Genomic DNA, 12,580 nt, shown 5'->3' with positions numbered 1-12,580 from the left:
TGAATTTGGCAGAGAGGGTACGCCATCACAACGTCAGTAGAGTTCCCTGCCTACCAATTAGAGTTGGGCGGAATGTCAGTATGTCGATGGCACACCTCCGATGGGCCAACAGAGTTAGAGCCACTGGAGGTTTGTCCACGTGTTCACATGTCCTATTTAGAGTGGGCGAACATATCGCCAGTTTTCACTGTCCATCACTGCCACGTAAATAAGCAGTGAGAACTGCAAAATGACCCCAAGCTATGCAATAAATCTCCTTTGGTGAGGGGGTCACTGCCTTTTTATTTTCAAAATTAAAATCCTAATTTGACATTTTCTCTTTGAAAATTAAAAAAAAGTTGAACGTTTGCCAGACAGCTCTGTCATGTTGACAGAGCCATCCATCAAGCTTTCAATGCATTTACAGGAACCTGCAAATGCAAGAGATGTCTACTGGACCTGCATACATATCTAAATTTGGTGAGTGGAGTATGCTCGCCGTGGCAGACTAAACTACTCTGCCATGGCGATGGTAGTGAATTCAAAAAGGCACAGTCAAGCCTTTATTTTAGTCCTTGTGGTTTCTCCCTGTGGATATTAATAAGTATGAATTTCCATGACATGCTTCACACACTGCATCAGTGATTACAGGGACAGTTTATCACAAAACAATAGTCCTGTAAATTAGCACAAAAAATACATGTCTTCTTGTCTCTCAGTCAGAGAGGTGCATCTTGGAATACAGGGAGTTTCTTTCTCTATCACCAAGGACACTGGTTGATAACAAGAGGAACTCTCACAGCTCCACCCTGACCTTGTAGGCTTGGGGAAGCACACCTATGGAAAACAAGTAGGCAATAATGTATGGCAAACCAGCCAACACAATGCACCTACTTCACAACAATGTACATACTTCCCTCTCAACACACGTTCCATTTGCAAACATGCCACCGAGATCTGGGACCTCAACACCACCCTCAACCCTGACATCGTCTTCCTCATTGAGACTTGTTCATGTTTGCTCCCAATAGTGCCACAGCACCCCCGGTGGATCCTAAATCATACACTGAGACTACACCAACAAACCCGGAGGAGGGATCGCCATCATCCACAAAGAAAACATCCACTGCTCCACTGAAACAGAAGGCACCATCCAGAACAGGTAACGTCTCAACTTCAAACTCGAAACAGATGGAAAAACTACCATCAGAGGCGCCCCTGCCTGCAGAGCACCTGGACCACGCTCCATCTTCTGCACTGTTGTACCTGACTTCATTTCCCCTCTTGCCATCAACTCCAAAGATTACATCTTTCTAGGAGATCTGAATTTCCACCTCGACGACCTCAACTACACCAACACAGCCAGCCTCCTCAAGTATGAATAACGATGGACTCACCCAACCTGCCACTAACCCTCCCACCTACAACGCAGGACACACACTGGACCCATCTTCACCTCCAGCAACATGCTCAAGCACAGCCATATCACCACAGTCACCTGGACCAATCACTCCATTTTACATTCCAACATCTCCAGCCCCCACACCTCCACCAACGACCCACCAGTGCCCCTCACCACAGCTGGAGCAAAGTATCTGAGAGCCAATGGGCTGACACCCTCAACACATAGTGCCCTAAGACTGCATCAAACCTAGACCAAGCTGTCACACACTTCAACTTCTGAATCACCAACTGCACCAACATCATTGCTCCCATTAAGACTAGCAGACACAGGAGATCCACCAAGCAGGTAAGATGGTACACCAAGGAACTGAGAACAGCAAAACACCACTGCAAGCAGATGAATAGAAGATGGTGCACAAGCAAGGACAACTCAGACAGGACCACCTTCAAGACTTCCCTCAACCTCTACCACTGGCTATTGCACAAGACAAAGAAAAAAGTCCTAATCGACTGCATCAAGTCCCGTTCCAACTACAGCAAAGAGGTCTTCAACATCGTCAGAGAGTTTGCCAACCCTGCAGCCACAAAAACAGCATCACCTCCTCCCAAGAACTATGCGACAGACTTGCCAACTTTTTCCACAACAAGATCACCACTATCTATACGAACTTTGAGCCCCACCCCAAGCCCTCAGATTTCCTTCATCTTCAAGCACTCACCAAAATCAACACAGACCACTGACTTACCTCATGGGACCAGCTCACACCCTAGGACACCACCACCACCATCATGAACTGCATTCACTCTGGAGTCCCCACGGACCCCTGCCCACACGATATTTTCAACCTCGGAAGCTATGGGATCAGCAGCAAGCACACCACCCTCTTCAACTCCTCCCTTGATACGGCCACCTCTCCCGAAGACTGGAAACATGCAGAAGTCAAACCACACTCCTCTAGAAACCATCTGCCGATGTGAGCATACTCAAAAACTACCACCCTGTCCCCTTCTCCCTTTCCCCACCAAAGTTGTGGAAAAAGTCATCCATCGACAGCTCACTAACTATCCGGAGCAGAACCTTCTACTAGACACCTCCTAATCTGGATTCCACGTCAACCACAGCACTGAGACTGCCTTAATCACAGCCACAGAGGACATCAGAGCCTTTCTCGACTGGGAAGAAACAACGGCCCTGATCCCCCTCGACCTCTCAGCAGTCTTTGACACTGTATCTTATCACACCCTGATCAGAAGACTGCATCACATTGGCATCCAACGGAACGCCCTCAAATGGAAGCTCAACATGGACAAAATGGAAGTGCTGATCTTCAGCAACACCACCATTTCTTGGAAGGACTCCTGCTGGTCCTCGGAACTAGGATCATCACCCAAACCGACAGGCCACACTAAAAACCTCAATCCTGGAATGCAATCTGACCATGAAGTCCCAGATCAACACTGGTGCCTTTGCTTGCTTTTGCACACTTCACATGTTTCAAAAAGTGGTCAAATGGCTCTCCCTGAACAACAGACACGTTGTCACGCAGGCCCTAATCAACAGCAAATTAGACTTCGGCAACGCACTCTACCCTGGGATCACCATACACATTCTGCAGAGACTCAAGACCATACAAAACCCGGCTGACAGACTCATTCTCGGACTCCCCAGATGGACCCACGCCACCACCACCTCTGAAAACTCCACTGGCTCCCCATACAGAAGACACACCATTCAAGCTGATGATCCACACCTACAAAGCACCCCACTACCAAAGACCAGCATGTATCAACCGTTGCCTGAACTTCCACCACCCTACCAGACACCTACGTTCCGTCTCCCTCTCACTCGCCTACATCCCCCCCACATCCACTGATGCAACAGCGTTAGACACTCCTTCCCCTACCTGCTGACAAAATCCTGGAATGATCTCCCTCTATAGCTACGGACCTCCACTCCCCTACTGGAATTCTCAAGAGCCCTCAAGACTTGGCTGTTTCACTGAGTCACCTGAAACATCATGACCCTCAAGCACCTGGATACCCTCTCCAGTAATTAGTTGCGCTATATAAATCCCCTGGGATTGATAATGATTGATTGACCTCTCTTGTCAGGTTTGGAGGTACTAATCCCAGTTAGCAAAGACTCAGTAGTAAGAGGATTAAATAGAATGACATATTGCCTATGTGCATATCATCTACTCAGTTCATTCTTTATCGCCACAATTTCGGGGATATTTGTTATTGTAATTCAAAATATATGCTGCAAGTTTGTCTTCAAATAAAAGCCTCTAATGACAATAGTCCAGTGTGTTGTCCTTTCTTGTCTCGTCTTGAGGAAAGGTTGATGGAAACCCAAACAAATGCTCGCAATTCTCTGTAAATAATGTTCGTTCCCAATGTGAATCTCTTCGAGGTAAGTTTGAAAGAAGTTCACTGGACCCCTGCCCGTTATCCCCACTGTGAAAGGTAAGTTGGAATACTTGCCCTGCTGCAGGGAATCTGCCAACTGGGACCAGGATGGGCCTGGTATACAACAACACTTTGGAGGGGAACATTGGAATGACGTCACATTTTATCCTCTTGGAGAGGATTGCCTCCCTTTCCCACGCACAATACCTCATCCCTTAGAGTGAGACATCATTCATGGGAAGAACTCTCACGTGGATTACCCTACCACTCCCACAAACGGATGTTCCATATGTTGATAAATCTGATGTACCTGTTTATCAGTCAATCAGCTTGAAAAAACATTCACCTGTCCCACATGGAAACAAAACAGGCAATAAAGAAGAACGTCATTTATTCTTTTCAGGGGCATGTGCTGATGCAGAATTTCAGCGAATACCGTGCGTTTCCCACGCAGATAATGCACCCTCAAATCCCAGTTACAATAAAGGATGCAACCGAAGGAATGACTTACCTCTACACGTTTTGCCATCAGGATTTAAAACATGACCAGTTCGACATCTACAGATGAAGGATCCTTCAATGTTAACACATTCATGATCGCAGCCATGGTTCCCCAGTACACAGTAGTTTATTCCTGCGTTGAAAGGATTGAACATAGATGTCATTAATCTGTCACTTCATCCACATGGTGCAGGCACAGTTGGTCTTGAAAGGCATCATCCTACGATACATTTCCTTAATATACATTTGATCAAATCTAGGACTGCTGTAGGTCACCTCGAGTGTTTAGTGTCATTGAGTAATACTTAAACCATTAATACTGATCTATCGTTGTCCCAGTATACACAACGATATTAACGATTTGAATTGTATACTTCACACTCTTCGCTTAACAGTGAGTAATTCTATATGTGAATGCCCTCTTTTTAAAGAATGATTCAGAGGCGGCATGAAATTAAATTCGGAAGTGGAGAAATGTTTGTGATTGTGAAAATTAGGGCATTTTACCAAAAGCGAGTGCAGCGCAGATTCAGGCTAGAATAAAGAATACAATTATAGAGTACAATACTAGAGGACACCTGGTTTAATGTGTAGAATAGAGCACTCAAACATGTACATAAGAATGGAGGACCTTAGAGTAATTTGCCCTATGCGTAATTGAGTGTAAGAGAACGGTAATAGCTGCAGCACCGGGAGGTGGTGTGGGTGTAGGTGTAAAGTGACAGCATAGAGTGATAGTTCTGGGGTGTAAGTGGTGTTGTACAATGGGGTTAAAGAAGGGCACTCTGGTTACTGGTTGGGGGTGTGGTTGTAGGTGTTGGTGTTGGAAGTGATGTGGGGTTTAGATGATGGTATAGGGTTGACATGCTGCTGTAAGGAATATGTCATAGTATATGGTATTAGCTGGTGATGAAAGTGACTTAGGTGTAGGCATGCATCAATTTCCTGCCCTTTAGAACAAACGTCAGCTAAATATATGAGGTCTACCTCAGCATCCCTAAAAAAACACTGTAACATGCTTATAACAAAATGCACTCAGGCTTTGTGCACTGCAATGGTTACACATTTGAAAACGACAAGAATACTAAAGCTTCCTGTCTTGTGTCCCATTCCTTCATTACACCAATACAATACTTTATCCCAAGTGATGCTAAAGGGACACCATGCCAAAATTAAAACAGAGCATCCACTGAGATTAAGAAAATAAAAGAGGGAGAAGATGAGTTTGGAAGTGGTATCTAATAAAAGCATTCCAGGACCACCAGGGCTGGAGTGCGAAAGTGCCCCAGGAATGTAACGGACATTTCCATTTTATAGAATGATCCACAGAGAGATGCACAGTTCCTTCTGTAATGCCAGTCATCCAAATCACATTTCTTCATTTGCAGTGGGGTGTGGTCCTATCCAAATGAGGGAATACCTTTGCTCCTGCTTCCTTGATGTATTACAGGCGCAGAGGCAGGGGTAAATAGGCTTTTTGGAGGTACACTAACTATGAGCAATCTACGAAGTAGGATGATTAGTATGGCCCAATAAGGCATCACGTAGAGTGTGGGTCACTGAGACTTCCCTGGCATTCCTCCGCATGTTGGAGGATTTCTGCCTCTCTTTAAAATCAGCTCGGTCCCCACGCATTGAAAGATGACCCTGCCCTTCGTAACCCTTGGTCCGTTTTTTACTGCTGTCCTGCTCCCAGTGCACGTGCCAGTGCACGTGTTGCAAGTTCGCTCCAGTATTTCTGGACTTCACTAGACACACCATATCAGATGCTGAAAATGTGCCATGGTAATATAATATGGCCTCATACCACCTTTAATTCACTATAAACACATTTTGGATACATTCCTGAACATGTGTAGAACAAAACAAGATCGTAAAGTGGAACCTGACTTTGGCAGTCAGACACTTCTGGGAGAACAGTGGATTAGTGATGAAACAACTACAGTCAGCTTTTGTAACAAATAAAGTAAAGAGGTTTTTTATGGCCCACAGACAAAGGAAATACAGTAACCCATGGGTCCCAAACCTTTTCTGTAAAAAGAGTTACTTATGTTAAATGAAAATCATCCTGCGCTACTAATATTATGTGTTTCAATAATGTCCACACCAGGCAAGATTACATTAGTGTCCACTATATGCAAGATTACCAGAAGTTATCACTTCAGTGCATTAACCATGGTAGCCAGCAGTAATGTAAACAAGCATTTTCAATGCAATGGGTCTCGCGTTTACTCAAGCTAAAGCTATTAGCGCTGTAAACTCCTAACCGGACTTTTCTTGCCACATAAACTGAAAAGTAAAACAGTTTCACATGAGTGAGCCGACGGCTGCCATGAGCGCAAACCAAACACACAAAAGGAAACACAAGTTCACCTCAGTGAAACGTATCGGCAAAAGTGCAAGTATCCATGTAACCGGCAAAAGTGCAAATATCCATGTAACAGGGTCGATGTCATACAAATCGCTCTACTACTGCCCTGCGAGATCGCGCTGCCTACGAAATAAAGAGAAAAAATAGTGCAGAAACCATGCGGAAAACCTGGAGCCTCGTATGTTTTCAGTAGTTGGACGGTGCGCTTGAGGCGGGCTAAACACCAGAAAAGGCATGACGTATGTATGCCTTTCACTAATTAAATCAAGCTAATTTAAAAAGGCAAGCCCACAAACCAACCAAACTGATGGGCTTGACATGGGCGTGGTTAAAAGCCCACAGAGAGGTTACACCAGGGTCAGAGCGCTTCGACCCTAAAAAGAGGGTGATAATATTAGTAATGTCTCCCCAGTGGTACATGATTTGTCACTCGATTATCAGCTATAAATTTATTTTGAAAATTCAACAATTTTTCTGAAATCATCAGTTTATGATTTCTCACAATATACACATTTTTGTCTTGAATACACACATAAGTATACATATGTTTATTCAACCAATTAAATGGTTCTAATTTATAAGGCTGGACTGCACACAAGAGAGCTACTTGCAAGTAGCAAGCAAGTTTGTAGTAGCTCAAGCTGCTCCTTTGAGAAGCCTGCAGTAATCAAATGTGTTTTTATAATGATTGTACTTACTTTTGCATGTTTTTTTATCTGGATTAAGAGTAAACCCTTGTTGGCATTTGCAAATGTAGGACTCCTCCTTATTAATACATTCATGTTGGCATCCATGATTACGTAGAGCACAATAGTCTGGCCCTGATAGGGAAAGCAGCAAACACTCATAGATTATCAAGCTGATATTTAATAAAACATTATCTCATTTACAGGTAACATAATTCTACCCTTTTATGCATTGCAAATCCTCATAGTTATAACATTTTTCTCTAAAAGCAAACACAAGACTGCTTAAAAAATCACTAGGCATACTGCATACATGTGTGTCTATTTCTATGTCAATAAATCAGCTTTATAAATATAGAGCTAACAGGCCTAACTTCATTTGTATTAATGTATTTATTTAACAGTAGTTTTATATAGCCTGAACTATACTTAGAAATGTAACAGAGCAGGAAGGCTAGAGTTGTGCCAACAGCAACCATTTTGCAGTATTAGTCATCTGGAAATGGACAGGAACACATGGAAACTCTAAGGAATGCCACAGCAGATCTTCCATTCAAGTATATCTATCTATCTATCTATCTATCTATCTATCTATCTATCTATCTATCTATCTATCTATCTATCTAACTATCTATCTATCTGTATTTTTTTAATCAAAACAAAAAGTCACGCACCCAGGAGGACGTTCACGATGTTTATTGAGCCATACAACAAAAAAATCCAGCTTTGACAAACACCTTTCAACGTGGAGCCTTCCTCAATGTCAAAGACCAACTGCATTTCGGTCATTTAAATAAACAAAACAAAGTTGCTTCCTGGCAACTTAGTAGTAGAAATAGAGGAAGCACTCAAGCTCCCAATTACTATACTATGCTGTTTTTTTTGTGGCGGCCGTATTGTAACATATTTAATGAAAAGGAACTAATGTTACCACAATATATTTTTTTGCAAAATAATGAATTATAATTTATAAAATTTGCAACAAATCTAGTCTGCTTATCAATATACTCAGTTAAAAAGAATTAACACAGAGCAGTCTGCATTGTGATGGCAAATAGATCCATTGATTTAATAAACATCTAACCAACCCCTGAATGAGCATTTCAATGATATACCTGATGGTGCAAACAAATATATTTTAGTCGCTGTCGGCTCATGCTCCAGATTTCTATGGGTATGGCCACAACGATCAGCTAACACTCAAACTGTTATTAAAGATTTGCATGTCTTTATCGGGACATATGCAGTTGCAGCTTTCCACTCGGTCGAGGGCCCTGCTTTTGCCTCAAGGGCATTCACAGACGCCATGGCTTCATTAGAGGTCCACCTCCATTTCTCGTCTCCCTACCATACCCAGGGCAACAGTGTAGTGGAGCAGAAGAATTGAGACTTAACGCAATCCTTACCAGCAAGAGTATTGGGCATGGGTCGTAGTTGGCTTAGTCATCTGCATGGAGTCCAGAGAGCACTTTATAATTTGCCCAGAAGGTCTTTGGGAGGGCGCACCCCATATGAGGTGCTGTTCGGGACACAAATATATGTTCCAGATCCGTATGGCTCTGGCGGCAGACACACGTCTTGACATAAATGAACATGTCACTGTCTTTCAGGAGTTACAACAGTTCCAAGATGAAAATGAGTCTACCTGTACTGCCTCATTGGCACTAAGGGATGCACCAATAACGTCAACTGGCTGGATTCTGAAAGTTGGGGATCTAGTATGAGAAAAGATGCTGTGAAAAAGTCCTGGGAATACACGATACCAGAACTGTTATGCTGCCTAGATCAAAAGAAAATTGCTTTGTCTCCATTGATAATGTCAAGCTACACCATATGGCCGATCCTCCAAAGCAGACCTAGTGGACCCCTGGGTAGTTCCTGAACCCTCTCATTAGAGACCAGGATGTTCCTCTACAGGTATTAAGCAGCAGTGCTGAAACTTCGACGACCTTGGGGAGGGTGGAAAATGATGTTTCATTAGTACTACTATCTTCATCTATAACAACAAAGAGAAATAATGAAGACTACTGCACAAACGCAACACAAACGGATGGATATGTCTACTGTGAGTCACCGAGGGAGACTTCTGTCAGTTTGCCAACTCCTAACATGGCTCCAAATTTTGCACTAACTGCTTCTGGATACTTTGCTGATCAAGATGATTCCTTTTATGACTCATCCACTTCTTCTCCGACACCATGGTCAGGACCACGTAGGATGATAAAGTGGCCTACAGATAACTATTTCATTCATCCATGGAACTATCTGTGGCTTTTATTACCTCTGCTTGCCTTTCTTCTTTGGATTGGGTTTACAATCGTCTTTTCCTTACTGGTACATGGTCATTACCTTCCTGAATTGTCTCCAGTTGAACTGGTGGTTGAGATCCTAAAACCACATCTTTCTTCACACAAGGTCCATTGAGTCTTGTCCCTAGTGAACATTTCAGCTATACCAGTTCCTGATGGAATTGTCTTGGATAAAGTTTCCTTTGATATATTTGGTCCAACGGAGGTTCTTCAAATTCCATATGTTTTCAAACTATCTTTAAATGTGGTAACAATATCTGGATTTTTTTTCTGATGACTGGGATGTAAAAACAGTTGATTCTATTCTATATGAAATAGAGTAATTTACTGTGTTTGAAAGTGAAGGTATTTACCACACAAAAGAAAATTATGGTGAGATGTTCTGTTATAATTATTAGGGACAACATTGCATTCATAGAGCAAGTAGTCAAAAGACAATTTTTTATCTATACACAATGGGAATATTGTCCTACCCTATCGGTGGGTAGTTATAAAACATATATGGATAAGCTTACATATTTTGCTGGGCACAATGTTGAAGATGCTGCGTTATATTATTTTAAATTGCCCATCATGGAAATGCACAATGTATTGTTGACTGATACATAATTGACTTATTCTGATTCCTTTGTTTCCTGGTTGGCTATAGAAGACTATACATATTGGATGAGGTTGATTGACTTAAAGAGTGTTTGGGGAACTAAACATTGGCCAATACAGAAAAAGGAAGCTTTATTTTGAGCATGACTTATACCTTCACAAATGATATTTTTAAATGACACAGTGCAGCAGACAAGTTGTTTAGGTTTGGCTAAAGTTGAAGAATTAAATGCGCCCAGTATCACCACTCCCACAAAATGTTACAAATGGCAAAAATACAAATACATTATTGCAACTGAAGATCAGCTCGTTGGGTGGGTCCAAATTGGAACATTTAACACAACACTTTCAGGTACTGGTGTGTGGCTATTGTGGCCATGGACACAAATATTTGTCATGTGTGTTTTGTAAACTCCACAGGGGGTTTTAGAGTAAACAGACCAGACCCTTGCTGTGTGTCACCAAAACATTCGGGTATTGTGACAACATACAGTGTAGGAAAATTATGCCAGCAATGTTTAAAAGGTTCCTCACTAGGGGCCATATGTACAAATACTTTTTCCCACAGACACAGAAGGGGTAAAAACCTTTGCTACATCTGGCCCTAGATGCTTTAAAAGAACACCTCAATCTCCTCCCTAATAACACAGACTTACAAGATGTTCTGCCCCAGAAGACAATGTAAAAAGTGCTTCTTATATGTAATTTACAACAAGAATTGGAAAATTTCACAACACAAAGCCGCAGAATGGTTAAGGCAAATAGATCAGGAAAACCTACAGAAAGCATTAGCCATTATAGATAATGGGATTAACACCTTGTCCGATTGCATTTACACTCTTAACAACATTATTTCCTCTGCAATTGGCATTATGCAAACTGACATGTCATCTTTACACCATGGACAGAGTCAGCTTAGGTCCATTATGCAGTTAGGTTGGATACTACATACATTTTAAAAAAATCGCATTCCATGGCATTAAGTCAGGGTTTAGGACCTGTTTGCCGCATTTAATTTGGCGCGACAACAACAAATAATGGCTAAGAAAGAAGCAACATATAGTAAGCTTAACCTTAAAAAATGAGAAAAGTTTCCTTTTATTGTGACAGAAATACCATCTGCAGTCTGGCTAGTTCATTGGGTTATCAATCTGCTTATTTCAATACTTCAATTCGCATCCTGCTGGAAGCACATTCCTGTGCCAGATATGAAAGGCTGGAAGATAGTTACATTCATGAGATGTGGGAGCTACCCTTTTCGTACAAATGTTTCAGTGGCATGAAAGAGGTCTTTCTTAGGGGCAGCAAATGCGAGATTTCTGTGAGACATTCAATGGTTTGTAAAGAGCTTTCATTGCATGGAGCAGGTAATGCTTCAGCAACGAATTTAGCATGTTATCTGGAGAGAGTACCTGTCCCCTTAACTTGACCAGCGAACCAGGTGCTCTCAAATGAAAGTTAAGTACTTCTAAACAGCGAGAGCTGTTGTGGAATGTGACCTAGAACAGATTACCTACTTTCAGTCTCTCAAATTGTAACTTGCCGTAATGTTCTTTTTCCCCCCTATGCAACAGACGGAAGTAGCAGACATCGGGCCTCATATTACTACTTCTAATGTAAATGTTGAAAAGTTAAGCAGACTTAAAGCTCTATTGTTTCAGAAAAATGCAGCACTGACATCTGCATGCAAGATCTACACGCTTCAAGTAGCAAGGTCATCTGCAGAAATAGTGTCCCTTTTAAACACAAACTTTCTGAGACACTTTGGAGAACCTGTGGAAGAATATTTAATGTGTCCAATACTGCGCAGATTGTACACTCCTTTAAGACTGTTAGTTCTGGGTTTGTTAGCACCTTTTCATTTATATTTGGCATAATACATTCAGTCATACACTTAGTACTCTCGGGTGTATTCGGAGAATTCCCAGTTCCTCTGGCCTTAATTGGTGGCATTCTGCTGTTGCTATTTTTTCATTTGCAATGGCTGTCCCACCTCAAAGAGGAGGACTGATGGCACTTCCATCAGCACAGCTGTGTCGTGAATGCATGATGCAGTATTTGGGAGCATCACTCCTTGAAGAACTGGAGTGTAACTGGTCTCTGTCATTCATACCGGTACTGAACTGTGTGCAGCCCATGTTTCATTTCCTGTGATGCCTTTTTCGAATGTGCACCACAACTTTGTCTTTCTATGCAGTGCTTACTTTCACTGAACGCTGATCTGGTCTTGATGAGGGCTCATTACCATACTTGCGTGTTCAGGGTGAATTTGCTAAAGGAAGTCTCCTGTGAGTCACCCTTTGTGGATCAAGTGGCTCTGG

At 42.3% G+C, this 12,580-nt stretch overlaps 1 protein-coding gene across 6 annotated transcripts in view; it reads right to left on the bottom strand.

Moving 5' to 3' along the window:
* Positions 1-12,580, bottom strand: part of MATN2 (matrilin 2) — a 508,152-nt gene that overhangs the window by 223,125 nt on the left and 272,447 nt on the right. For 5 of the 6 annotated variants that reach the window (XM_069220527.1, XM_069220524.1, XM_069220521.1 and 2 more), the window contains exons 7-8: positions 7,363-7,485; positions 4,304-4,426 (exon numbers count right to left, since the gene is read on the bottom strand). In XM_069220527.1, the coding sequence (XP_069076628.1) occupies positions 4,304-4,426; positions 7,363-7,485 (246 nt within the window). The remainder of the gene's footprint in view (positions 1-4,303; positions 4,427-7,362; positions 7,486-12,580) is intronic. The other variant, XM_069220526.1, reaches the window with a different exon arrangement.

The sequence above is a fragment of the Pleurodeles waltl genome, chromosome 2_2 (assembly GCF_031143425.1).
Source record: "Pleurodeles waltl isolate 20211129_DDA chromosome 2_2, aPleWal1.hap1.20221129, whole genome shotgun sequence".
NCBI classification, from domain to species: Eukaryota; Metazoa; Chordata; class Amphibia; order Caudata; family Salamandridae; genus Pleurodeles; species Pleurodeles waltl.
The sequence above is the reverse complement of the archived record's forward strand: the minus strand, read 5'-3'. Positions and strand labels throughout refer to the sequence as shown.